This window comes from Megascapheus bottae, chromosome 19, assembly GCF_031878675.1.
Source record: "Megascapheus bottae isolate mThoBot1 chromosome 19, mThoBot2.hap1, whole genome shotgun sequence".
NCBI lineage: Eukaryota > Metazoa > Chordata > Mammalia > Rodentia > Geomyidae > Megascapheus > Megascapheus bottae.
This window is the reverse complement of record NC_143527.1, coordinates 19,880,775-19,906,122: the sequence shown is the minus strand read 5'-3', so window position 1 is coordinate 19,906,122 and position 25,348 is coordinate 19,880,775. Positions and strand designations below refer to the sequence as shown.

At 41.0% G+C, this 25,348-nt stretch overlaps 1 protein-coding gene across 2 annotated transcripts in view; it reads right to left on the bottom strand.

Moving 5' to 3' along the window:
- Positions 1-21,494, bottom strand: part of Epg5 (ectopic P-granules 5 autophagy tethering factor) — an 89,739-nt gene extending 68,245 nt beyond the window's left edge. For both annotated transcript variants that reach the window (XM_090353174.1, XM_090353175.1), the window contains exons 1-9: positions 21,344-21,494; positions 11,489-12,409; positions 11,008-11,251; positions 9,762-9,898; positions 8,022-8,129; positions 6,260-6,333; positions 4,212-4,317; positions 860-974; positions 394-544 (exon numbers count right to left, since the gene is read on the bottom strand). In XM_090353174.1, coding sequence (XP_090209300.1) covers positions 394-544; positions 860-974; positions 4,212-4,317; positions 6,260-6,333; positions 8,022-8,129; positions 9,762-9,898; positions 11,008-11,251; positions 11,489-12,409; positions 21,344-21,406 — 1,919 coding nt within the window. In that variant the 5' untranslated portion in view covers positions 21,407-21,494. The remainder of the gene's footprint in view (positions 1-393; positions 545-859; positions 975-4,211; positions 4,318-6,259; positions 6,334-8,021; positions 8,130-9,761; positions 9,899-11,007; positions 11,252-11,488; positions 12,410-21,343) is intronic.
- Between the last annotated feature and the right edge of the window lie 3,854 nt (positions 21,495-25,348).

The window sequence follows — 25,348 nt, the reverse complement described above, 5'->3', positions numbered from 1 at the left end:
CACAAAAAAATGATATTAAGGAGTTACTGCCAACTTCCCATAGCTCAATGGCAATCCCAAGGCAAAACAGGAGGGATGACAAGAAGAGAGAAAAAAGGAAGAAGGAAGAGCTGGTATTGTCCTTGACCCTTTTCTCAGCCCAAATTTAACCTACCAGAAGCTTGTGGATTAGGATTGCAAGAACAATTATCTAATAAATGAGATAAATTTGGAATAATTAGTAAAATATTTTGACTGGAAACATTTACAAAATTCCCAACTGTTAGGAGGGAAAAAAGTCTCACTTTTATGAGAAATAAGATCTCAAGTATAAAACACCCATCATCCCATTTATATAGATTCTGCCTGAGGAGTATAAAATTAAGTAGATCAATGCACCAACTGTAGTGTTACCTGATCATGAAACCAATTCTCTTTACAAATTGCCTATAACGAGCTCTATTAAAGGTTTCTAATCCCACAGCCAGAAGTTCCACTAATGAGTTGGCAAAAGCAAAAATTTTCATCATCTCTTGAGGTCTTGTTGTTTCAGGAAAATAATCACCTAGAAGTTAATCAGATAAAAGGAAAAAAAATATAATTACTATGAAAAGACAGTGAAGGCAACAGGCATAAATACGTGAATGGTAAATACAGCAATCTCTTTCCTGTGGCCCCTACATAACATGAAATGGGAAGCTAGTGAACCTTTCCACAGTTAAATACTAAGTAGAAAACTGCCAACACAAGAAAAAGTCTAGATCAGGAAGGTTCAGGTAAACCTGAATCAGGAGTCCACCCAAAAGGCAAATGTGATGCTTCCTATGTAGAGCACCTTGCCACCATTATATCTGATTTATGACAAAAGACCTCAACCTACCTTTTCCTTTAAACCCGAGAAGATGTTGAAAGAGCTCATGAAATGGAAACTGTGAAAACAGGATGACCAAGTCATCTTCATTCAGAAGAATCCAACTGGTCTCAGGGTCTTCATCCTAAGGAAAGGAGTGCCAAATCATGTCAGCTGATTAAATCAATTGACTATGGTCTAGTTACTGCTGCTAAATTATCCCAAGCAGACAAAGTCCTCATTAATTCTCAAGACTTTCCCTTAAGTACAAATATATATATATATATATATAGCTTCAGTTCCTTAGCCAGTAACAGTAATCTTCTCAACTTGCAAACATAATTTGTATATGTATCTAAGTAATGGCCATTTTTCAGGGCTGAAACTGCTTATTAAATTTCCACTCCAAGAAAGACAGGATAAATGATCCTTTTGATTGGGGACATTACTAAATAAATAGCTCAGTGCTTTGATGACAGCTAAAGAACCATGTATAGAAGCCACAAATTATCTCCCTCTAAAATCAAGGTTAACTGCAGTGCTCAACAGACTTTGGGGGAAGTAATTAGCATTACTACAGATGCCTTAAGTTGTTTGGCTGTCAACTAGTGCTGATAAAGAACGAATATAACAGTGATCACACACAAAGCTCATGTATGTAGGGGGATGTCTTTGTTATCTTCTTGCTTGATACAAAGCCCTAAAGTAACTTAGAAACCAAGCTGAGATATACTACATTAAAGAGGATGCAAATATGGAATATAGAATATATTGGAAAAATGGAATATATTGTCTGAACTTCAACAAAGACTAATGCAGTTCAATTTCCTCAATCCATTTTAATTATTTTATTAGAACATATTAATAGTACAAAAGGATTTCATTGTGTATTTTGAACTAGTTCATTCCCCCTACTATATTCCTTTACTTCTCCAAACTCTTTATCAAATAGCATTTGCTGTTTCATTATCACACACACACACACACACACACACACACACACACACACACACACACACACACGTGTATGCAGTATTCTTCAATCCTCTTCACCCACTCTTTCCACTCCTGTGGATCTCAACCACCCAGCCAGCACAGTTCTCATTTTGCAACTATGTCCCATCATCATCACAATCATCATCACCATTTTAAGTCTAGATTCCATATATGAGTGAAAATGTTGTATTTGGCACGTGAGTTTGGCTTATCTTGCTCAGCATGACTGTTTCCAGTTCAATTCATTCTTCTGCAAACAATATACTTACACTCATTCATTTTTATTCTCTGATGTGTTTTCTATGGTTGAGATGTCAGTGTGATGCATGGAAGCCTGATCTTGAGGCTAGCAAGATTAGGAGATGGAATGGAATCTTTAAGAGGTGAGTCTTTAAGACAATGGTCTTTAAACCACTGAAGGTGCTTCCTTTGGAAAAAATTAAGGAAGTTCTCTTGGATCCTTTAGTAGATCTCACAAGAATATCTACTAATATCTATTTAAAAAAAAAAAAAGCTGGGCATCAATAGCTCAAGCCTGTAATCCTAGCTACTCAGGAGGAGGCTGAGAGATGAGGATGGAGGTTCAAAGTCAGCCTGGCAGAAACATCCAAGAAATTCTTATCTCTAATTAACCACCAGAAAACCGGAAGTAGTGCTGTGGTTCAAGTGCTAGAGTGCTAGCCTTGAGACTAAGAGCTCAGGGACAGTGCCCAGGCCCTTGTTCAAGCCCCATGACCAACAATAACAACAACAACAACAAAAAAATAGGTCTGGCATCATTCAGTTTTCTGGCTTTCTGTTTTGAGATATAATCCTTCCCACATGAACTTACTATTCATCATGGGACCTTGGCCTGAGCCTGTACCATGCTGTTTGGACTTTAAGTGTTTAACACTATGTGCTAAGTAAAGTTCTTTCCTGTATAAACCTAGCTTTATAAAGGTATTTCATTACAGAATGTATAATGAATTAACACTGTGCCCCACCCAAATGGCCTCAGAACCCCTACTTAAGACCAACAGTTGAAGAGTGATAGAAGGAGTGGCACTGTCCAAAAAGAAATGTACTCATTACCTGACTTATGTAGCTGTAGCTGCTCTGTATATAATTTTTTCTCTCTTTTTCTTATTCTGCCAGTCCTGGGCTTGAATTCAGAGCCTGGACCCTTTGAGCCATAGCGCCACTTGCAGCGTTTTCTGTTTATGTGATACTCAGGAAATGAACCCAGGGCTTCATGCAAGCTAGTAAGCACTCTACCACATCCCCAGCCCTCTGTACATCATCTTTATAATAACAATTTTAAAAATCAACAGGAAGGGAAAAAAAAGACTAATAGTTCTGGCCTCTGGATGATCACTAAAATCATCATGCTTTGAAACACGTGGTTAGGCCTAGACAAGGTTTATAAGTTACCCATGAGACTCTTATATAGACAGTGTGATAAATGACTAATGTGGATAAATTAGAATATTACATTTTCTTTTCTTTTTTTTTTTTTTTGCCAGCCCTGGGCTTGGTGTCAGGACCTGAGCACTGTCCCTGGATTTTCTCAAGGCTAGGGCTCTACCACTTGAGCCACAGCAACACTTCTGGCTTTTTGCTATGTATGTTGTACTGAGGAATCGAACCCGAGTCTTTGTGCATGCTAGGCAAGCACTCTACCACTAGGCCAAACTCCCGGGCCCTGACTATTACATTTTCTGATTCAACATAATTCCTAATTTTCTCATTTACTAAGTTCTTTTTTTAATAGAGTCTAGGAAGCAGATGATCCTGGAACCCATGATCCTCCTGTCTTCCACTCTTACATGCTAGAATTAGTTATATACCACTAGGCCCTGTCCCTAAGTTTTGCAACTCAACATTTATTAAGTACTGACCAACGATCAAGGGCCAGTCTCAGGGATTAAATTTAAGAAATTTATCAGATGAGCCAGGCCCAAGGGTTCACATCTATAATCCTGACTACTCAGGAGGCTGAGATTTGAGGATCACAATTCAAAGCCCAGGTACTAAAAAGGTCTGTGAGAATCTCATCTCCAATTAATCACCAGAAAACTGGAAGTGGCACTGGAGCTCAAGGGGGAGGACACTTGAGCTGAAGAGCTCAGGGACAATGTCCAGGCCCAGAGTTCAAGTCCCATGAGAGACCCAAAACAAAATGAAAATAGAAAGAAATTTACCAGAAGATGAAAGAAAATACTAAACACAAGTTTTTTCACTCCACTGCACTTAAGATTTCCCATCTATAAAATCTAATTATACATAGTTACCTCATGAGGTTGTTGAGAGAATTAAATGACATGAGAAAAGTGTTAGAACGATATCTTGACATGTAAGAACAATTCAAAAATGATTAGTAAATAATGCAGACATGACGAGTTACCTCTTCTCCTCCCTCATCCACTAGTGTCCAAGTCCCAGATGCAGGCTCCGAGGAAGCTGGCTTCCACTCACTGGGCTTCATGTGACACATAAACTCTGCCCGATTTCTAAAGCATGGCAGAATCACATAAACACAGAAAGACTCACATGAATACATTGTAAATCACCTATGCACTGTAAAAAAAAGAATGAAGAATCAACCTAACCTTCCAATAGTTTAAATTATAAACAAGAAATAATCGGCTAAAGTTCAAGGACACTAAAACCTCAACTAATTTGGTAGAGAGATCACAATCATAGTAACACTAAGTAGGAAAGCAGACCAGATCAGCTCCCAGGCACAGCCGGGACCCATATTTGTGGACTACTGTGGCGCATTCCCTCAAACCAGGCTTCCAGGAGAGGAAATATCTTTTAGGTAATGTATCTCACTGAACACAAAAAGAGCAATCTATGGGTGCTGCAGAGGCTTGCTTAGGACCAAAAAGCACATACAAAGGTAAAATTTCTAAGTCAAATCATCCCTCCTGTGTGCAAGCAGTAATGGAATGAAGCTGGGAGGCTCCTGCTAGCCAGCCTTTCCCAAGCTGTTTTCCTGAATCTAACAAGCACGTTAACCATGATAGTCTCTTCTCTTAGACTACAAGCCAGTGCTCAGGTCTCTCTGAAAAGGTGTACATTCTTGTCTTTAACTAGAAACCTTCTCCCGTGGACTACAGCTCTGTAGCTCTAGTGCTAGCCTTTCATCTGAACAAATGTCAATATTGAGCTCGAAGTGTCCACAGGTACACTACTTGAAGGCAATTACCTGTATAGATTAGTGACTTCAAATTTTCCTCCATACACAACAGCTCTCCTTTCTGTCTTTAACAAGTACTACTAACATGTTCTCAGTCACTAAGACTCTCAAATTGAGTTACTACTGGCTACTTGTTTCCCACTTACTTTATTTAAGCAGCTACTGAATGCTTTTCCAGAAGATGACCTTTAGATTTCCCTCCTCTGCCTACTACAATGCAGACACTTTCTAGGACTTGAAAGCATATGGTATTAACACATTTCAGAGTCAGTTATGCACAAACTCTTTTTACTCTTAAGGATATGTCATCTTGATGGTGGTCTGGGTTCCAGAGACAGGAAAAGACAGACAGCTGTAACTATCTGACTAAGCAAAAGTCCATATTCATACTCTTTTTCTACCTCCAGTCCGCCTTAATCTTCCTTAAATATAACTTTTACCTATTCAAGTATCTTCCAATGTACAAAAAACAGACCATATAAAATTTAGATCCAGTCTTAATTTCAAAACCATCTATCATCCAAGCCACCCTAATTATTATTTACCTTTGTTACCGTCTCTCTGCACTCAGCTTCACCCCAACCAAGCTTATCTGCATGTCCTCTGTACAACTACCGCAACCTGTAGTTGCCTGTACAGCCTTTGTTCACACTGTTCTCTTGCAGGCCTCTATAGTCCTTTCTTTCCAGTCATATCCAACCACTCATCCATTGTGGTACCCTTTCTGACTACTCTACTTGACTCTACATGGATTGCAACAACCATAACCTCACAATTTAGCCCTTAAGTCTTCCCTTTCCTCTACTCCCAGAATACTAAGTCTCTTCTTCTAAGGAATCAATCATTTGTTCTATCTGTGGTACACATACAAGACAGACAAACCCACCAAAAAGGATTGGAAAAGTAGCTAAAAGAATCCCTTTGGAACAAGGGTATCAGCCAAAAGAAAATCTGCAATGTTTGTTAAGTTCTAGAATGCCTGACACTTTTTTTTTTTTTTTTTTGGTCAGTCATGGGGCTTGAACTGTGTGGCCTGGGTGTTGTCCCTGAGCACTTCAGCTCAAGGCCACTGCCCTACCCCTTGAGCTAAAGCGCCACTTTTTGCATTTTTTTTTTATTGTTACTGTTAAGTAGTTGTACACAAGGCTTACAATTCCATAAGACCTGATACTTCCAATTGTTCTTTGGATTTGGGCATTGACAAATCTAGACATTGCCATTTCTATTTCACAGAGGTCTTCAACACTTACTTGACAGGAGACATCAGCAGGGCAAGGGACTGCATAAAATGAAAGACTCCTGATGGGTTATTCAACACTCTGATCTGAAATCAGAAAAGAAAAAAAAAATACCATACAAAACTAACTCATCTGCTTGTGTAGCATGCACAAAATTCTGGGTTCTATTCCTCAGTACACATACACAGAAAAAGCTGCAAGTGATGCTGTGGCTCTAGTAGTAGAGCATTAGCCATGAGCTGAAGAGCTCAGGGATAGCGGCCAGGCCCTGAGTTCAAACCCCTGGACTGGAAAAAAAATCTAGGCATTCATGCATAGTGAGACAAAAAATATATTTAGGGAAGTAACACAAAGTAACATATAAAGTAATATTTACTGAAATGAACTGCAGAAAAAATGGAAACAAAAAGTTTTTACTTTGTTGTTTCCTTTTTGCCTTGTTTGTTCATTTATCTATCTTTGGGAGGGCAAGGGGGTACAGAAACAAAAGGATAAAAAGTGAACAAATAAAGCAGTGATACTCACTAGACACTATGCTGAAAATGAACCATACAACTCGTGGGTGGGGATAAAAGGAAAAACTAGGAGACATTGGAGGATAGGGTGACATTTTCTGAAAAGAATGCCCTCATTACCAGACTTATAAAACTTTTGGCCCTGAGCTCAAGCCCAGGACTGGCAAAAAAAAAAAAAAAAAAAAAAAAAACTTTAGCACACTGTACATCACCTTTACAACGATAAAAGAAATAAAAAAGAAAACCAACTCATTTCCATAATGTTTCACAACTAATACAAAAACAAAGTTGCTGCTAAGAGAAGAAAGCTGAAACTAGCACTTAATCCAAAAGCATGACACAGCTCATGTTTACTTATAAATAATACCTCAGATTTCTCAAATAGCGGAGGTACTTGAGCAGTTTACTCCATTATCTGACAGAACAAGAGATGAAGGACAATACTACTTTAATTCATAGAAAAAGAAAACAGGGAGAAAAAAAATTCCTCTCTTTAAAAAGATTCAGGCTTCTTGCCACCAGAAATACTTATGTAAAATATGTAAGAAAGTAAAGAGCTATACATTAGCTCCTACCATGTGAACAATTTTTTTTTTTTTGGCCAGTCCTAGGCTTGTGCTCAGGGCCTGAGCACTGTCCTTGGGCTTTCTCAAGGCTAGAGCTCTACCACTTGAGCCTCAGCACCACTTCCGGCCTTTTCCTATGTATGTGGTACCGAGGAAATTGAACCCGGGTCTTAGTGCATGCTAGGCAAGCACTCTACCACTAGGCCAAACTCCCAGTGTGAACAATTATTTTGAATAATAAAATGATTCACAGACAAGCAGCAAAAAGGATAAAACTATAAAACACATGGCCAACTTCTCAATATATGTGAGTTGACCGCACAGGCATAAGATCTATACAAGCTGATGGCTTCTGTTTTACCTGTACCAATTTTAATGTAAGATTATTAATTTAGGAAGTGTGCAGAGTACTATCAAAAAAAAAAAATCATCAGGCCAAGGCTTCCTACAGAACTTTTACAGAATTAATTACTGAAGTTAACAACCCAGATAATAACTGAACTTTTGCAATTCAGTCATAATTTTATTATTGTGCCAAGAATGCTGCCTACAAATGTATACTGGATCTATTTTAAATTTTTTAAATACCAGTATTTTTAGATAACCTTTTTTTGTTGTTAGCAGTTGGTTCAGGAAAAATGTCTACTAAAACCCCTACTCCACCACCCAGAACCAGAGGACCATACATCTCACCTGAATGAAAGGAACAGCCCACTTACTAATGCCTGCTGGGCACCGAAGAATATGGTTTAGGAGAAAGAGGTGATCTCCAGGACAGCCAACTCTTTGTAATACTGATACCTACACAAGAAAGGATTGATTCATGGTTTCATTAATTAAAAAGGAAACTAATTTATATAGCAATCTAGACAAACCACTTATCTGATAATTAAGTACATGCAATCTTTCTAAGTAACCTGACATTAGACATACTGTTAGGTGAGATAGACTACCTGCTAAGTTTCTTTCAAAAGCCAAAGAATCTATAAACACTGTAACAAAAATGCTAGGTCCAACTGGAAGAAATGAAGTCTTCCCTTGGCTCTCTCCCCCTGCACCCTGGAAATCACCATCCAGCACCTGTAACCCTGGCAATTGGCATTCCTGAGGACAGTGGGAGGTCCCCCAGTCTGAGGCACTTCCCCATCCTCTGAGATCACATCCACTTCCGCTGTGTCTATACTCTCCGCCTACATAATCTCTCACTTCCCGCCCTAAGCCCCCTTGCTCACTGGACTCCATCTCGGGTGGCAGGAGTCTGCTCTTTCCTCACGCAATAAACCCTCATCTCCTGAACTGTGAGTTTCCTTTCGGCAGACCTTACAAAAAACATCACAAAGAAAGACAAATCAGCCAAGTGCGGTGGCTCACTCTTGTAATCCTAGCTATTCAGAAGGCTGAGCTATGAGGATTGAAGTTCAAAGCCAGCCTGAGCTTAAAGTCCATGAGACTCTTATCTCCAATTAACAACTAGAAAACCAGAAGTGCCACTGTGGCTCCAGAGTAGGGTCATAGCCTTAAACTGAAGAGCTCAGGGCAGTGCCCAGGCCCAGAATTCAAGCACCATGACCAACAACAACAAAAGACAAATCACTAACATTCCTGACTACATGTGAATTGATGTTAAGTCAAGCAATGTAATGCCATGTTAGTCGTCCTTGGGGGAGGGGGGGTGGAGGGTGTCTCATGAACTTTTTTGGACTGGACTACCCTCAAATTATAATCTCCCAGTCTCTACCTTTCTAGCTGCTAGGATTAAAGATATGAATCATTGGTGCAAAAAAAAAAAAGATTTAAAAAAAAGTAAGAACTCTACAGGTTATGAATGTAGCTCAATGGTAGAATATTTGCCTAGCATATATAAAGAACTAAACTCCATCCCCAGAATCACAAAAGCTAACCAACCAACCCAATAAATACATAAATATATAAATAAATTTCTCAGGTGAATTTTTTTGGGGGGCAGCCATAAGAGCTCCTTTAATCCAGTTACTTGGAGGCAGAGGCAAGTGGTTCATAAGTTCAATACCAGTTTAGGTTACACAGTAAGTTCATGGCTAGTCTGAGTTACAAAATAACTTGCATCAAAAAAACAAAGAAAAAAAAGAACTCTACTGTGAATCTAAGAACAAAAACAAAGGCAATTTTAGTGGAAAATAAAAGTTCCTCTATAATACACATAACATTGTTCCTAAATTTTTCCAAAGAACTTTTTCCCTTTTATTTCCATGTCTTCTAAGCTGAAAGCCAGAGTTTTTAATATAAAATAGAGAAAAGCACCTTGTGTTTAATAATGTACAATAAATCTTATTACCATATATCATGATCAAGGAAAAGTCATAAACTCGCTAAATCAGTTACTAAGGAGGTCACTGAAAAACAATGATTAAATTGTTTAGGCAATAGAAGAAAGACTATATCTCTGTCTCTTACCAATTTCTTCAGCCAGAGAAGAATATCATCTTGAAACTGAGTGTCTTCATTCACTCTCCTGGTGAACATGAACAGGACACTAATGCACTCCTTCAGCTGACACAAATCAGAAGGAATGCTTTCTGCCATTTCAGAAGCTACAAATTAAAGGAAGGATTAAATGAGTCCCACATAAATGGACTTTTGGGAAAATGTGTTAATCTATTCACTTAAAACAAATAACTCAAAATATTTAAAACTTAGCTCAAATAAAACCCAAAGACAAAAAATTTCTAACAAGGCCAGGCGCATAGCCTAGTGGTAGAATGCTCACAAGGCATGCATGAAGCCCTGGGTTCAATTCCTGCGTACCATATACAAAGGGGAAAAAAGCAAATCTGTCAAGATATTTAATTATGGGGCTGAAGTTGCAGTTCAATATAATGCACTTGTACTAGTTTCAATCCAACACTATCCCTCAAAACTATTTAAATTTCTAGCCAGGCTCTGGTGGCTCATGCATGCCATCCTAGCTACTCAAGAGGTTGAGATCTAAGGAATGCAGTTCAAAGCCATCCATGAGAGTCTTATCTCCCCTTAACTATCAAAAAAGCCAGAAATAGAGCTATGGCTCAAGTGGTGGAGCACTAAGCCATGAGCAAAATGCTCAGGGAAAGCCCCCAGGTCTTGAGGACCAGTCTCAGGTCCAGCACAACAACAACAAAAAAACAGACCAACAAACTGATCAAGCAGAAGCATAAAGTGCAAAAGCCAGAGTACTAAAACATTTAGATTTAGGGCCAGGAGTTTGGCCTAATAGTAGAGTGCTTGCCTAACATACATGAAGACCTGAGTTTGATTCCTTGGTACCACATATATAGAAAAAGCTTGAAGTGGTACTGAAGTTCAAATGGTAGAGTACTAGCCTTGAGAAAGCCCAAGGACAGAGCTCAGGCCCTGAGTTCAAGCCCCAGGACTGGTAAAAAAAAAAAAATAGTTTTAGAATTTAATTTTATTTGGACTTCACTTAGTCACAAGCACATAGAGAAAGGCTACCTAGAGAAGCAGAGAATGATAACCATAGGGAAGAAAGTCCTAGCACTGCTCCTAAGAAATGTCATTAAGGCAGATCTCAATCTTATATTAAGGAAAGGGAAAAAAAAAATGCTATGTACAAATAGTTAAACCAACTAACTTCTAGTCAATTCAACTTGCCCATACTCCTCAATTCTTGTTTCTGGAAAGCAGGAGACTGTTATTTACACACCTGGGCCTTGCTGATGAATTGCTAAAGATCTCAGAACAGCTGAACTATTGAGCAGTGCATAGATGTAAGATTCCACTTGTAACTTCGAGAGCACAGAAGTGTAAGAATGAAGGGCCAGGGTCTGGTGGAGGTGCTCAGATTTGGCATCAAATAGCTTCTTTAGCTCACCCAATGCATTTTCATTCATCTCTACTCTCTGGTAGCGATGATAGCCATAAACTTTCACTTGATCTGCACAAATACCCTACCAGTGAAGAAAAGGGAAAAATATGTAAATAATATGTAGGCAATCAGGAAACAGGTCAGATATAAGATACACAGGTTTCGGTACTATTTGCAAAGAGCTTATAATCATAGTCAGAAGATAATACTATTATATAGAAAATAATACTAATGAATATACAATCATGTACCAAAGAATAGAATGCCAATCATGACTACATCAGACTCCTGAGGGCTTTACAAACACCAGTCAAAATACCTGCACAGTTATTTGTTCTTCCTTAAAGTGCCACAGTCGACTTCTAGCATTTTGGCAATCAGATGTCAGAGTAAGTAGCTCAGCTTCAGCCAACAATAATTGTTTCCTACACCGTGAGTAATTCAAAAGTAACTCATAAAATTCATGCTTGTCCTGATGAGCCATACTATCAAATTCTTCTAAATATGACTCAACATTCTCCAGCCATGAACCGGGCTCCAAGATTTTTAGCTGCTCTTTAGTAAATGGTACCAGTTCTGGTTGAGATGGGAGTTCTGGGTAGAGTCGCTCATTATAAAGAGAAGATTTCATTGCCACCAAAGCTGGTACTTCTCCAGCAATTTCAGTTGGCAACTGGGGATAGAGTTTTTTCACTCTAGGTAGCTGAGAAACTTCTTTGCTTTCATAAAAACTCTGCAAGCCAATATTTTGAAGCACCTCTAAAGAACAACCTAGGTCTTGTTTGTCTTCTTTCCTATTATGAGTTTCTCTGTTTTGTAAATCTTCCATTTCCTTTTGTATGCAGAAAGAATCAGACTGCGGTGTGCTTTCTGAAGGTTCTTCAACTTCTGTCAAGTTCTTGAGGGGATCTACTTTAGTTCCAACACTGGCTCCATGGTCAACCTTTAGCTTGCTTACATCATCCCCAACACACACTCCTACTGCTCCTCTTTCTTTTAGAGGCTCTGCATTACATGTCAAAGACTCTTGTTCATCTATAGTCAGGGAAGTGAGTGGTACATCAAACATTTCACTTTCCTTATGTCCACTGGTGTCACTACACAGCTGGGAATCAGTTAACACCTGCAGATGATCTCCTTTGAATTCATAAGCTGAAGAAGAGATCTCCTGCTCTCTGGCTTGTGGAAGGGAGACTTCATCAAACTCTTCTGTCCGAAGGGTTTCATATTTCTTCTTTTCCTTAAAAACAGTATTTATAAAGTAAAATAACTGTATAACAACAACTGATGCATTCAGCATAAGGTATTAAACTATACACAAAATATTATTCAATACATAGAACCTAAATTCATTTTATAAGCAATATGTTTCATGTTTTCAATATGTATCCAGTTTTCAGTGTGTTGAGCTTGGAGATCCATCATAAAAATCTAATCAAAAAAGGAAAAAAGAAGCTGAAAAAGAATAAAATAAGCAAAAGAAATATAAAACTTGAAACTAGAAAACATTGTTGGAAAAAAAGACCAAAAAAGGCATGTACTTCATAATTTTAAGACATTAATACTCAAATTCAACACAATTCCTAGCCAAATCCAGCTGCCTTTATTGCAAAAATTAACAAGTTAAAGCACCTGGGAATAACCATAACCATTATAACCAGCAAATTTTTGTTTTTTTGTTTTCTGGGTTTTTTTTTTTTTTTTTTTTTGTCAGTCCTGGGCTTGGGCTCTGGGCTTGAGCACTGTCCTTGGATTTTCTCAAGGCTAGCACTCTACCACTTGAGCCTCAGCACCACTTCCGGCTCTTCCGGCTTTTTGCTATGTATGTGGTACCAAGGAATCGAACCTGGGTCTTCATGCATGCTAGGCAAGCACTCTACCACTAGGCCAAACTCCCAGCCCAATGTAACCAGCAAATTTAAGCTGATTAGATAACAAAGACCTTTTTTATCTTCAGTACTCTCCCCTAGAGAACACATACACTTTTGTTTAAACTTTGACTTTCCCTATGTTGTAACATTCTTCTGTTTCAAAAGTGGAACCAAAGAACAGGCTGCTCTAGCTTCTGTTGTGGACCTTATGACCAGTGAAGGAATTAACCTGGAATTGCCCCAGGAGAAAGTAGAAAAAGGAGAAGCTAGGGCTTAGACTCAAACAATGAACAAACTAGACCAAGAGAAGTAGGCAGCAATAAGGATGGACAACTGGGGGAATTACAACAGTTTGAGCAGGAGGCGCCTGCCCTACTGCCTCTTAGATACCTGGGTGAAAACACAACCTATGGGGTTCATGCAGAAGGGAAAAGATGTTTGTGGTGATTAACACATGGCCCAAGAGCAGTGGTGAAGGATCCCTGTGGCTCATTCCTCTCTCCAAAGCAGAGAAAGGGGACAGATCCTAAACAAGTCCACCAGTCCCCACCAATTCATCCCGAACACCGCTGTATCATAGGAGATTTCCTTTAAACACAAAGAAGTTCTGGATTGCCATTTTGATGAAAGATTGACTCTAAACTCTGGCAATAAGTCACCTCAATGATCCTGTCCTATTAGGATCATATGAACAAAGTTTTCCCTATAGGCTCAGAAGTTCATTTTTATATAGTTCTTAAACATACAAGGAAGCTGGAATAGTAGTACTCTCCTATAACCTCAAGCACTGGGAAGGCTGAGTCAAGAGGATTCAGAGGTCCAGACTAGTCTGGGCTACACAGAAGGACCCCCATCTCAAAGTAGAGAGAGAGGAAAAAGTAGTAAGAAGGAGAAGAAAATGGGAGATAAAAGGAAGAGGAAAACAGAAAGCAAAGACAAAGAATTCAGAAGAAACAACTTTCAGGCTAAAGTATGGACCTACTCTAATATTTAAGTTGGAATTCCATTTCACCTACAATTTTTAAAAAGCCAGTTTACAATTACTTTACCTACTTTAAATAAATAGAAATATCCCCAAATGCATAATTCCTCTGAACAATTAATGTACTATCTACCAAAATGAATGCCAAAAAGTGGAGAGATGTTTTGAGGAGGATACACAAGTGAAAAGGAATGGCGTAGTAGTAGAGTGCTGGCCTAGCATGCATGAAGGCCAGGATTCTATTCCTTGGTACCACATACATAGAAAATGCCAGAAATGATGCTGTAGTTCAAGTGGTAGAGTGCTAGCCTTGAGAATGACCAAGGACAGTGCTCAAGCCCTGAGATCAAGCCCCAGGACTGGCTTGGCTCCCTCTCCCTTCTCCTAGAACAATGTAAGAAAACATCTTTCAGTCTGGATTACTCTTCTACAAGAATGATGCCCACCTGGTGTTACAGAAGAAACTTATTTATCGCTAGTTATGTATAAAGTTCACCGCCTTTTCATCATGCTGGATAATAAAAACTACTTGGGAGATAACTAGGGGCCTTTGTCCTCTAAGACAAGTGCCCTCTCATTTTCCCGCTTTGATTCCTGGGATTGTCTTTGTGTTTTTCTCATACTGCATCATCCCCTTCTAGAACTTTTCACTTTGCAGTGTTGGCACATGCGTGTGTGCATGCTCACTGTAGTCAGAAACTAATTATTAAAAAATAATCTTGGCTGGGAGCTGGTGGCTAACACCTGTAATTCCAACTATTCAGAATGCTAAGATTCCTGAGAATCATGGTTCAAAGCCAGCCCAGGCACAGTCTGATACTCCCTAAGACTCTTATCTCCAATTAGCCACCAAAAAGCTAGAAGTGGCACTGTGACTCACAGCGGTAGAGCGCTAGCCTTGAGCTGAAGAGCTCAGGGACAGGGCATGGGTCCAGAGTTCAAATCCCATGATCGACTAAATAAATAAACAAGCAAACAAATAAAAATAATCTTGAAGTTCTCAAAAACATCCAGGAAGTTTCTACTCATCATTTGCGATGCTTTTGCTATAAACTGTGTAAGACTTCTTCCCTCTCTTAAAAGGAGGTACTCTGTCATGATGATGTTCAGTTTTATATTTTGCAGAGTACTTGTCATTAAACTATTTTAAAAGCCCAGTCATCCATATCTGTATTCCACTTATCACAGTGCCTGGCACAGAAGAGATTAAAATATGTGGGGGAAGGGAAGGTAAACACACCAGGAAATTAAGTTCCTGCAACAATATCAGTGGGATATATAAGAATGATATGTAAGTTGAGATCTTGGGGAGAATGGGAATTACATGTTTTGCCAAGATTCCTTGGCTACAACTTCTTTGGGGTTATTCTTAGCCTCTTCAGGTATCAGCAGCATTTTACTTGCCCTTCTCTCCTGCCTCCTTCCCACATCCAACTTCAACTTCTAGAACACCATATTCTTTGTGAAGAGCAATAGGAACATTGACCCCTTAACCTTTACTCACACTCCTAGGTTGTCTATTCCTCTTCTCCCCAACCTCTTACAATTGGGAATGCCCCTGTCATTTTTTGTTTATTACACTCATCCCAAAATGACCCCATTACAAGTTTCTAGCTTTAAATACCACATGTTAATGCCTGAAATTACCACCTCCACCCTGATGCTTACTCCCTGAAAACTAGATTCAGATATTCAGCTATACTACATCTCTAAGTGAATGTCTAACTTTTTTTGCCAGTACTGGGGCTTCAACTTAGGGCCGGGGCACTGTCCTTGAGCTTTCTCAAGGTTTACGCTCTATCACTTGAGCCACAGCACCACTTCTGGCTTTTTCTGTGTATGTGGTACTGAGGAATCAAACCCAGGGCTTCATGCATGCTAGGCAAGCACTCTACCACTAGGCCACACTCTTTGCCTCCAATTTTTTTCTTGTTGGTCCTGGGGTTTGAACTCTGGGCCTGCGTGCAGTCCCTAAGCTCATCTCAGCTCAAGGCTAGTGCTCTACCACTTGAGGCACAGCGCCATTTTTCTGGTTGTTAATCGGAAATAAGAATCTCAGGACTGGGCCGGGAGTTTGGCCTAGTGGTTAAAGTGCTTGCCTAGCATGCATGAAGACCTGGGTTCGATTCCTTGGTACCACATACATAGAAAAAAGCCAGAAGTGGTGCTGAGGCTCAAGTGGTAGAGCTCTAGCCTTGAGAAAGTCCAAGGACAGTGCTCAGGCCCTGAGCTCAAGCCCAGGACTGGCAAAAAAAAAAAAAAAAGAATCTCAGGACTTTAGTGCCTCAGCTGGCTTTGAACCATGATCCTCAGATCTTAGCCTCCTGAGTAGCTAGGATTACAGACGAAAGCCACCTGTGTCTAGCTTATGATTTTTTTTTTCTAGTCTTGGGGCTTGAACTATTAACTTCCTATTTAAGATTTCAACCAATCCCAATTCTTTACCATATTCTTTTTCCACAGCACTTACCACCTCTTACTATTTATCTTGATTATTTTTTGTCTCTCTTCCCTCTGAATGTAAGCACCATCAAGTGCCTAGAAGAGTTTTCTGGGACACAAGGGATTATGAATGAGGGCTTCTTGGGAGGTATAAAAGAAGTAAATAATATATCACTTAACTTAATTCACAATATGATGAAAGATGGAAATCAATCACCAAAAGACAGGATGCAAGGGGCCAGGAGTTTAGCCTAGTGGTAAAAGTGGTTGCCTTGCATGCACAAAGACCAAGGTTCAATTCCTCAGTCCCACATATATAGACAAGGCTGAAAGTGGAGATGTGGCTTAAGTGGTAGGGTTCTAGCCTTGAGGAAAGCCTGACAACAGTGCTCAGGCCTTCAGTTCAGACCCCAGGACTGGCAAAAAAAAAAAATGTTACCAAGATTATCTAGTGAAAAACACCACATACCTAACCATGACATAGCAATATGTCACCTACCAGATAATTAACACTGAGGCAGGTAGGTCAGGGGTTAGCTATAATTATCCAGAAGCCACAATTAGCTGAAGACACTAGCACATGATACTATCTACTTCCTGAACTGAGCCTTGAAATCACTGGCTCCATAAACTGATGCCAAGTTATATCAATGAGTTTTTATTAATGTAATACTTTATAACATGGCCAATTCATAGCATTAAGGAAATCAACTACTTACAGGGCTTAATTTCTTCAGGTTGACAAGCATGAGGTCCTTCCTAATGTTATGAACCTTTGGTATTCATTTTCTCATATTAGTATGAATGTATTAAGGTCTTGAGTGATAAAGCTGGGAAATATGCTTCCATACTGGCAGGAATTTTTTTTTCATTCAACACTGTTTAAAACTCCAGGGGTTTTAAAAGGTACTGAGAACAACACAAGTCTCTCCTTCAGAGTTTACAGACTAAGGAGAAGGAGAGCAAAGTGACTGTACAATGAGGGACACAAAAAGATAAACAGTGTTACCAGACAAGGGAGAAACATAGGATGAGGAAAAGCTTCGGAGTGAGCACTGCTTAAGTGAAGACTAAATAAGCAGTAAAGAGGGACTGAGAGATGTCAGGGCCTGTGTAAAGATCCTGAAGCAAGAAAAGAGAAGGTGGAGAATTTCAAGAGTAATGTCAGAAAAGAAAGCTGAGAAGGAAGATGAGGGCAAGTCATGCAGGATTCTTACTGCTTCACACTCTAATCTCTGAAGGACAAGAAAACCTCTGAAAGAGCTTAAGTACAGTAACACATTCAGTTCTGCATTTATAAATATCAGTTGAACTGAGCATGCTGGCAAATGCCTATAATTCCATTATTCAGAAGTCTAAGGCAGGAAAATTCTGAGTTTGAGGCCAGCCAGGACTACCAAGCTAGATCGTGACTCCAGAAATAATTCAGCAAAGCATGGCAGTACATGCATGCTTGCATGTATCTGTATTCCCAGGTGTCCTGAAATGTTTTTTAAATGTTTTTTAATTTTTCTAAAGATTCAAAATTTTAGGAATTTTTAATTTAGAAATTAAACAAAGTAATGAGAAAGAATCCTCTTCACTGGCTGTAAGGCATTTGCAACATTATATCTATGTGTAGACAGAGATGTATAAATATTTGACATAGTTACTAAGTTACTGGATTCAGAGCTAGAATTTCTGACTACATGATTTGGGGCTTTTATCTTTTAACTTTTGTAGGCTTTAGTTTCATCATTTTTTTTTTTTTGCCAGTCCTGGGCTTGAGCTCAGGCCTGAGCACTGTCCTTGGACTTTCTCAAGGCTAGAGCTCTACCACTTGAGCCTCAGCACCACTTCCGACTTTTTTCTATGTATGTGGTACCGAGGAATCGAACCCGGGTCTTCATGCATGCTAGGCAAGCACTTTAACCACTAGGCCAAACTCCCGGCCCCTAGTTTCATCATATTTTTGTGGGGGGACTTGAACTCTGAGCCTGTGTGCTGACCCTCAGCTCAGCTCTTCAGCTCAAGGCTACCCCCTTACCCCTTGAGCCACAGCACCACTTCCTGTTTTCTGGTGGTTAACTGAAGATTATGAGTCTCACAGACTTCAGTTCCCAGGTTGGCTTCGAACCACAATCCTCACATCTCAGCCTCCTGAGTAGCTAGGATTACAGGTGTGAGCCACCACACACAGCTTGTTTCATCATTTATTGGGGAGGGGGGAGGAAGGGAGAGAGGGAGAGGGAGAAAAGGAGAGAGAGGGAGAGGGGGAAAGAGAGACAGAGACTAAAGTTACAGATTCCATTTTCTACAGCTAATTAACATTTATGTATTATCTACTCATGTATTCTATAGTCAAGGACCTTACATATGGCTGACCAATAGCTTTGTCCCTCCTTTTATCAAAGCAAATACAATGAAAAATTACTTTTCCTGAATATGTTTCTGAGGCTGAGCACAGTGGCTCAAGACTATGATTTAGTTCCTTGGGAAGAGAAATCAGGGGGTCAAAGTTTAATGCCAGCCAGGCATTCACAAGACTCCATATCCCCACCAATGACTGGTGTTGTGGTGCATGGCTGTCATCCCAAGCTACTGAGGGAAATACAATGGCTGGGCACATGTCATCCCAATGATAAAGGAAGCACAAAGAGAATCTCAGTCCAGGCTAGCCCAGGCATAAAGCAAGGCTCCATCTTGAAAATAACCAATACAAACCAGTTGGCAAACCTGTTCAAGTGGTAGAGTACCTGCCTAGCAAGCACAATGCCCTAAATTCAACTCCCAATACCATAAAAAAGACTCAAATCAGGAGCCAAAATGACTTTCTCACCCAAAGAGTTGAAATAAGGCAAGAATTTACAAAATATAAAGAAGCCATGTTGGGGGCTGAGTGTGGGGTCAGACTGACCTTGGACCTGCACTATTGATTAAAGTACACAAAGAAATGAGCTACACCACCAGTATGGTAAACATTTATGGCTTTGTCACTTTCCGCTTAACTTTCTGCTTATCTGAGACTTGATTAGGTCTGAGACTTGATTAGATCTGAGACTTGATTACCATTTGTCTGGATGTAACCCCTGGCAGTTCCCTGGTCTTAAGAAAAGTATTTAAGATTAGAACTAAAAATAAACAGGGCTGCAGTCTTAAGCTCACAGCCTTAGGCTTCAGTCTTGGGCTGCTGACTTAGGCTGTAGACCTCCCGACCCCATCTGTTTCTTGTCTTTTTCTTTTCCAGTCCTCACCCCCTAAATCAGGAATCCGGACTTGTTGCCGACTTGTTGCCGACTTGTTGCCGGCTGGCTCCGGCAAAGCCACTCTCTGCCAGTTCAAATCTTGCAATCTTTATTAAATGACCAGTGACTGCATGGCAGACTTGTATCTCAAAGGACAGCAGCCATACTCAATACAGTCAGGAAATGGGCCAGAGATGACAGAAACAACAAATACCAATAAGCCAATTCAGCTCCAATGGAGAGCTAAATTGGGACGCCACGGTGACAGAATAGCCAGAAGACAGTACACAGTACCCAAACATGGAGCCTGGTAATATGGTGTAATGGCACCTAAGCTGGTTCAGACTTAAATAGATTCAGGGCAGGGGGCAGGTTCACAGGAATGTCCCAGTCCCAGGTACTGAACTGCCAAGCCTAGTAACCTACCAGCCAAGTGCCCACCCTGTCCCCGGGGATGCAGACACCACCCATCGCCTGGGGGAGAGGGGCTTCATCTTCCCCAACAGGATAAGAGCTAAACCCTAATCTCCATATCTACAGCTTTGTTTTCACATAAGCAGAGCCCACCCTGCTCACCTCGAGCCTGGGCATCTGCATTTAATGGATAGACTTCTCAGCTTTAGGCTTAGCACTGGCAGAATTCCTACCAGCAAGAGGAGCCAGGATGGATGAGAAACCTGGGCAGGTGCTGGCACAGTTGTGACTCAGTTTCCTTAGTTAGGCTCAGCCACCTTACTTCGGAGTAACTCCTCTCAGACCCAGATATACTGATGTGCCTCCAAACAATTTTATAAAAAGGCATCATAAAGTACTTGTGAACCAGTGTTAAATCCTGTTCCCTCACAGAGGAAAAAAAAAATCAGATTACAGTGATATTTCAGTAACACACCTACTCGGGAGCATCACTTTCAATTCTAAGAAAGGCAATTTCCTGTACTTGCAATACCACCTTCAATACTATTGTTTCCTTAGTGTAAATTCTGTTTCGGGCAAGACAAAATTATCTAGGCCTGGCCAGGAAAGAGTACCATTTGATGTGTTCACTGCAGAGAATATATAGGAACAAAATGAACATGGAGAGTGCACCTGCCTCAAGTCTGAAACAAATCCACTTACACCCACAGAAATATCACACGTAGTCTCCTCCATTTTCCTAACCGTCTTAATTCAGGAAACCCAGAAAACTCAGCTATGTCTCTACTGCTAGAGTCCTGCACTGGCGTAACTTCCGGGTCCTCGTGTTTCCCCACCGTACCCATCGAGGATCACGGAAAGTAAGCAGCAGCAGCAGCAGCAGCAGCACGGTCACCGTGGGTCTTGATTCTGAGGGGAGCGGCACATCCCTAGCTGTTCTGTACCTGTCGCTTTCCCTACAGCTGCGCCCCGCCGCCCCTTCCCCGGGTGGAGGAGGACCCCTGCTCTCTCCGGGCACGGCAGAAAAGGGCTGCAAAGGTTTCCACGATGGAGGCGAGAAGAGGAGAAGGCAGCTTCGCGGCACCGTCAGACCCCCCCGGTGAGGAAACGCGAGAGGCGAGGCCGGCGGACGGAGAGGGCGCCGCGAGCTGCCTCGGCGGAGGCCCGGGGGACGCGGGGCGGAGAGGCGGAAGACAGGGGCGGGGGGGGGGAACAGCACGCGGCCCTCGACGCGTCCTCACCTTTGTTTTCGCCTTGCTGGCCTTGGCCTTGGCCCGGCGCTGCGGCTTCACCGCCTCAGCCATACATGCGGCCTCCGGGACGTCGGCGTTTGTTTTGGTTCAACTCCGGCGCTTCACTTCACCAGCCCAGTTCCGCACTCACCGCTGTCATGTGACCACTCCCGAGCCGGAAGCGGCAACCCGAAACTACGGGCCGCAGCAGGGGACAAACGAATGAGGAACGCGTTTTTCTCTGCCCCGCCCTCTCTGCTCAGGCTCCGCGTCGTGCCCTGGCTAACTAAAGGACTTCTGCCTGAGATCTGAACTCTCAAGCACTTCTTCCCCACCCAACGGTTTAAAGAAAGCCCCAAGGCCTAGAAGCCTGAAAAAACAAACAAACAAAAGTCTGAACTCTCGTTTATTCATGTACTCCCTAACAGAGTTCATCAAATGCCATCTGTACAGACTTTGATTTCCATTCCACCTTCCATTGACTTAGTTCAGGCCAACTGTGACTTTTCTCCCTTACCTTTTTATCATATTCCTTCACTATTTCTGTCCTTCTGTCCTTTTTTTCTTTTCTTTTTTCTTCTTCTTTTGCCAGTCCTGGGGCTTGAACACAGGGCCTGAACACTGTCTCAAGGCTAACGCTCTACCACTTGAGCCACAGGACCACTTGTGATATTGAGGAATCAAACCTGAATCTTCATGCATGCTAGACAAGCACTGCATCACTAGGCCAAACGCCCCACACACACACACACACTTTTTTTTTTTTTTTGCCAGTCATGGGCTTGAGCGCAGGGCCTGAGCACTGTCCTTGGACTTTCTCAAAGTTAGAGCTCTACCACTTGAGCCTCAGCACCATTTCTGGCTTTTTTTTTTTTCTATGTATGTGGTACCGAGGAATCGAACCCGGGTCTTCTTGCATGCTAGGCAAGCACTCCACCACTAGGCCAAACTCCCGGCCCCCCACACACTTTTATTCTAAGCTCTTCTCTACCCTGACAGCAAATAAAATCTTCTCTGCCTCTTTCCAAAAGTTCTTTATTTGGTGACTGGCCAGTTGTGTCCCTGTGATTGATTACTTGTGAAAGGCCTGAGCTGGGAGATCAGAGTTCAAGGCTGATTATCTAGGTAAGCTCGATAATCAGGTGTATATAACTTGACCCTTCACCAGCTTCCCCTGAAAAACCTGAAGATGTGTCAATCCTATTTGAGAAATCCTTAGATAACAAAATCCTACCAGTGTAAATTTGTGCTGCACTCTAGGAAAGCAATCTGCGGTCCACTGAGTGTGTTCTAGTTTGCTTTTTTGTAGAGGGGATTAATGCTATTTACCTTTTCAGGCATCTTGAGGTTTAGATGACTTCATAGTGAAAAGTACTCAATAGTGACAGTCATTCTGAAAGTAGTAACTTTTTTATAGCATTACCACATAAATGTCTGAACTGGACAGGTACATTAGCCCCCAAAAGGACCAAAAGGCAGGCAGGGAGGGAGGAAGAGGAGAGAGGGGGGGAGGGGGAGGGGGAGGGGGGAGAGGGAGAGGGAGACAGACAGAGACAGAGAGAGGGAGAGAGAGAGAGAAAGAAAGGGGGATGGAGGAAGGGAAGGAAGGAAGGAAGGAAGGAAGTCATGAAAAAGCATTCCTAGCATACATCTTAGACATTGTGCATTTGAAAATTCCAACTCTATCTCCTTTTCCTAGCTCTGATTTCTTTTTTCCTAAGAACTTAGTAACCTCTTAGTATGTTGTTTTTATATTTGTTAAAGCTCATCTAAAAATGCCTCCAACATCATCTCCTCAAAGGCAGGAATCTTCATTTTCTTCTCAGATGTATTCCCAAGGGTTTCTAGAACAGTGGCCATTACATAGAAGATAATGTTTCATGAACAGAATAACAAATTTAAAGTTGTTTTACTTGTTTTTTGTTTGGTACTGGTACTAGAGTTTGAATTCAAGGCCTGTCACTCTTTGCTGGACTTCCAACTCCTCCTGCACCCCCTTGCAGCCCGATACCCACTGCCCATACTTTACCATTTGAACTACAGCTCCCTGCCAGCTTTTTTCTAGTTTAAAGGAGATAAGAGTCTCATAGACTTTTTAGCCATGGCTGGCTTCAAATCTCAAATCTCAGCCTCTTGAATAGCTTCAATTTATACTATGAGCTGCTGGTGCTTGGTTAAGATACTTTAGCTAGAATATGTGGTAGAGGAAAAAAAAGACTAATTTCCCCCTGCATGCATGCATGCATTCATTCTCTCTCTCTCTCTCTCTCTCTCTCTCTCTCTCTCTCTCTCTCTCTCTCTCTCTCTCTCTCTCTCTCTCTCTCTCTCTCTCTCTCTCTCTCTCTCTTCTCTCTCTCTCTCTCTCTCTCTCTCTCTCTCTCTCTCTCTCTCTCTCTCTCTCTCTCTCTCTCTCTCACACACACACACACACACACACTAAAATGGAAAACAGGACATGAAGAAAAGACTTCATAGATTCAATCTGTGATTATAAGCTAATCATATAAAATACGGTTTTGTGGATTTGGGGTGGTTGTTTTGTAGTTGTTTTACAGTACAACTGAGCTATATTCCTAGCCCAATTTTATGTATTTTGATCCCAAATCCTCCACACAATAACACATTTTGTATGTCCTAAGCTTTGCATATACAAATCCTTGGAAAATTGATTCCAGAATCCCAACTATCCAAATCCTCTACATCCCTCATACCATACCTGCATAGATACGAAAATCTGTAGATAACTCTCATATAAAATAGCATAGTATTTACATCTAAGCATTTATACCTCTAGATATAGTTTTGCCTAATTTTTTATTTTTCACTTGGCACATAAAATTACATATTCATGGGGCTCCATGTGATGTTTTGATAGACTTTTGGGGGAGGGTCATGAGGCTTGAACTCAGCCTGGGGGCTGTCCCTGAGCTCTTCAGCTCAAGGCTACCACCCTACCCCTGGGCCTGGGTGTTGTCCCAGAGCTCTTCAGCTCAAGGCTACCACCCTACCCCTGGGCCTGGGTGTTGTCCCAGAGCTCTTCAGCTCAAGGCTTCTGCCCTAGCCTTGAGCCCAGCCTCACTTCCCATTTTCTAGAGTCTCAGGTCCTTTTGCGCCAGGCTGCCTTTGAACCTTGATCCTCAGATCTCAACCTCCTGAGTAGCTTGATAGCCTTTTAAACACATAGTTATTACCTATAGTAGCCCTGCAATGCAAGAGTGCATCAGAATTTATTTCTCTTATCTAAGGGTAACTCTCCATTTAGTGACCATGCCCCATCCTTTCACAGGCTCAAGCAATCTTCCTGCCTTGCATTCCTGAATAGATGAGAATGCTACATTGTCAAGCCACTATCAGTAACTTTAGCTGATACTTCTGGGCTATATTCACTGGCCTCTGCAAATCTTTTCAGCCTTTAAAGTTCTCAGTATGGTACCTATAGTTATGTAGCAAAATAAACCCACCTCTTCCTTCATTTTACATGCTCCACATTTTGGGAAACAGATGCGTACTTTGTGAAAGACTGAATGAAAAGACATTAAGTTTTATGTGAAAAGGTTAGAGAAGATTGGTGGGAGGAGGAAGGGGAGGGAAAGGAAAGAAATAAGAGTCCCTAGAAAGAAAATCAAAGAGGGACTGGAGGTTGAAGTTCAGTGGTAGATCACTTGCCTAGCGTGTTCAAGGCTCTAGGTTCCAACCCCAGCACTACCAAAAAGAGTTTTGATAAACATATGCTTGGATTTCCTCTAATGAGCTCCCTTAACTTTTACTGTAACTTTGAGGACATAAAATACTTTCTAATCTCCTGAGAAGTTTTTCAACCAATTATAAAGAAGAACTAGAAAGGGAAAAAAAGAACCAGTCATTCAAATAAGGATTGCAATTCTCATTTTATATTGTGACATTCGAAAATTTATTATGACTATGATGCACAAGTCAGCACTTAATCAGAAACCTTTCTGAAATTCCCTTACCAAATCTTAGTCCAGGGTCTGTATTGCCCTCTGGTGGCAATTT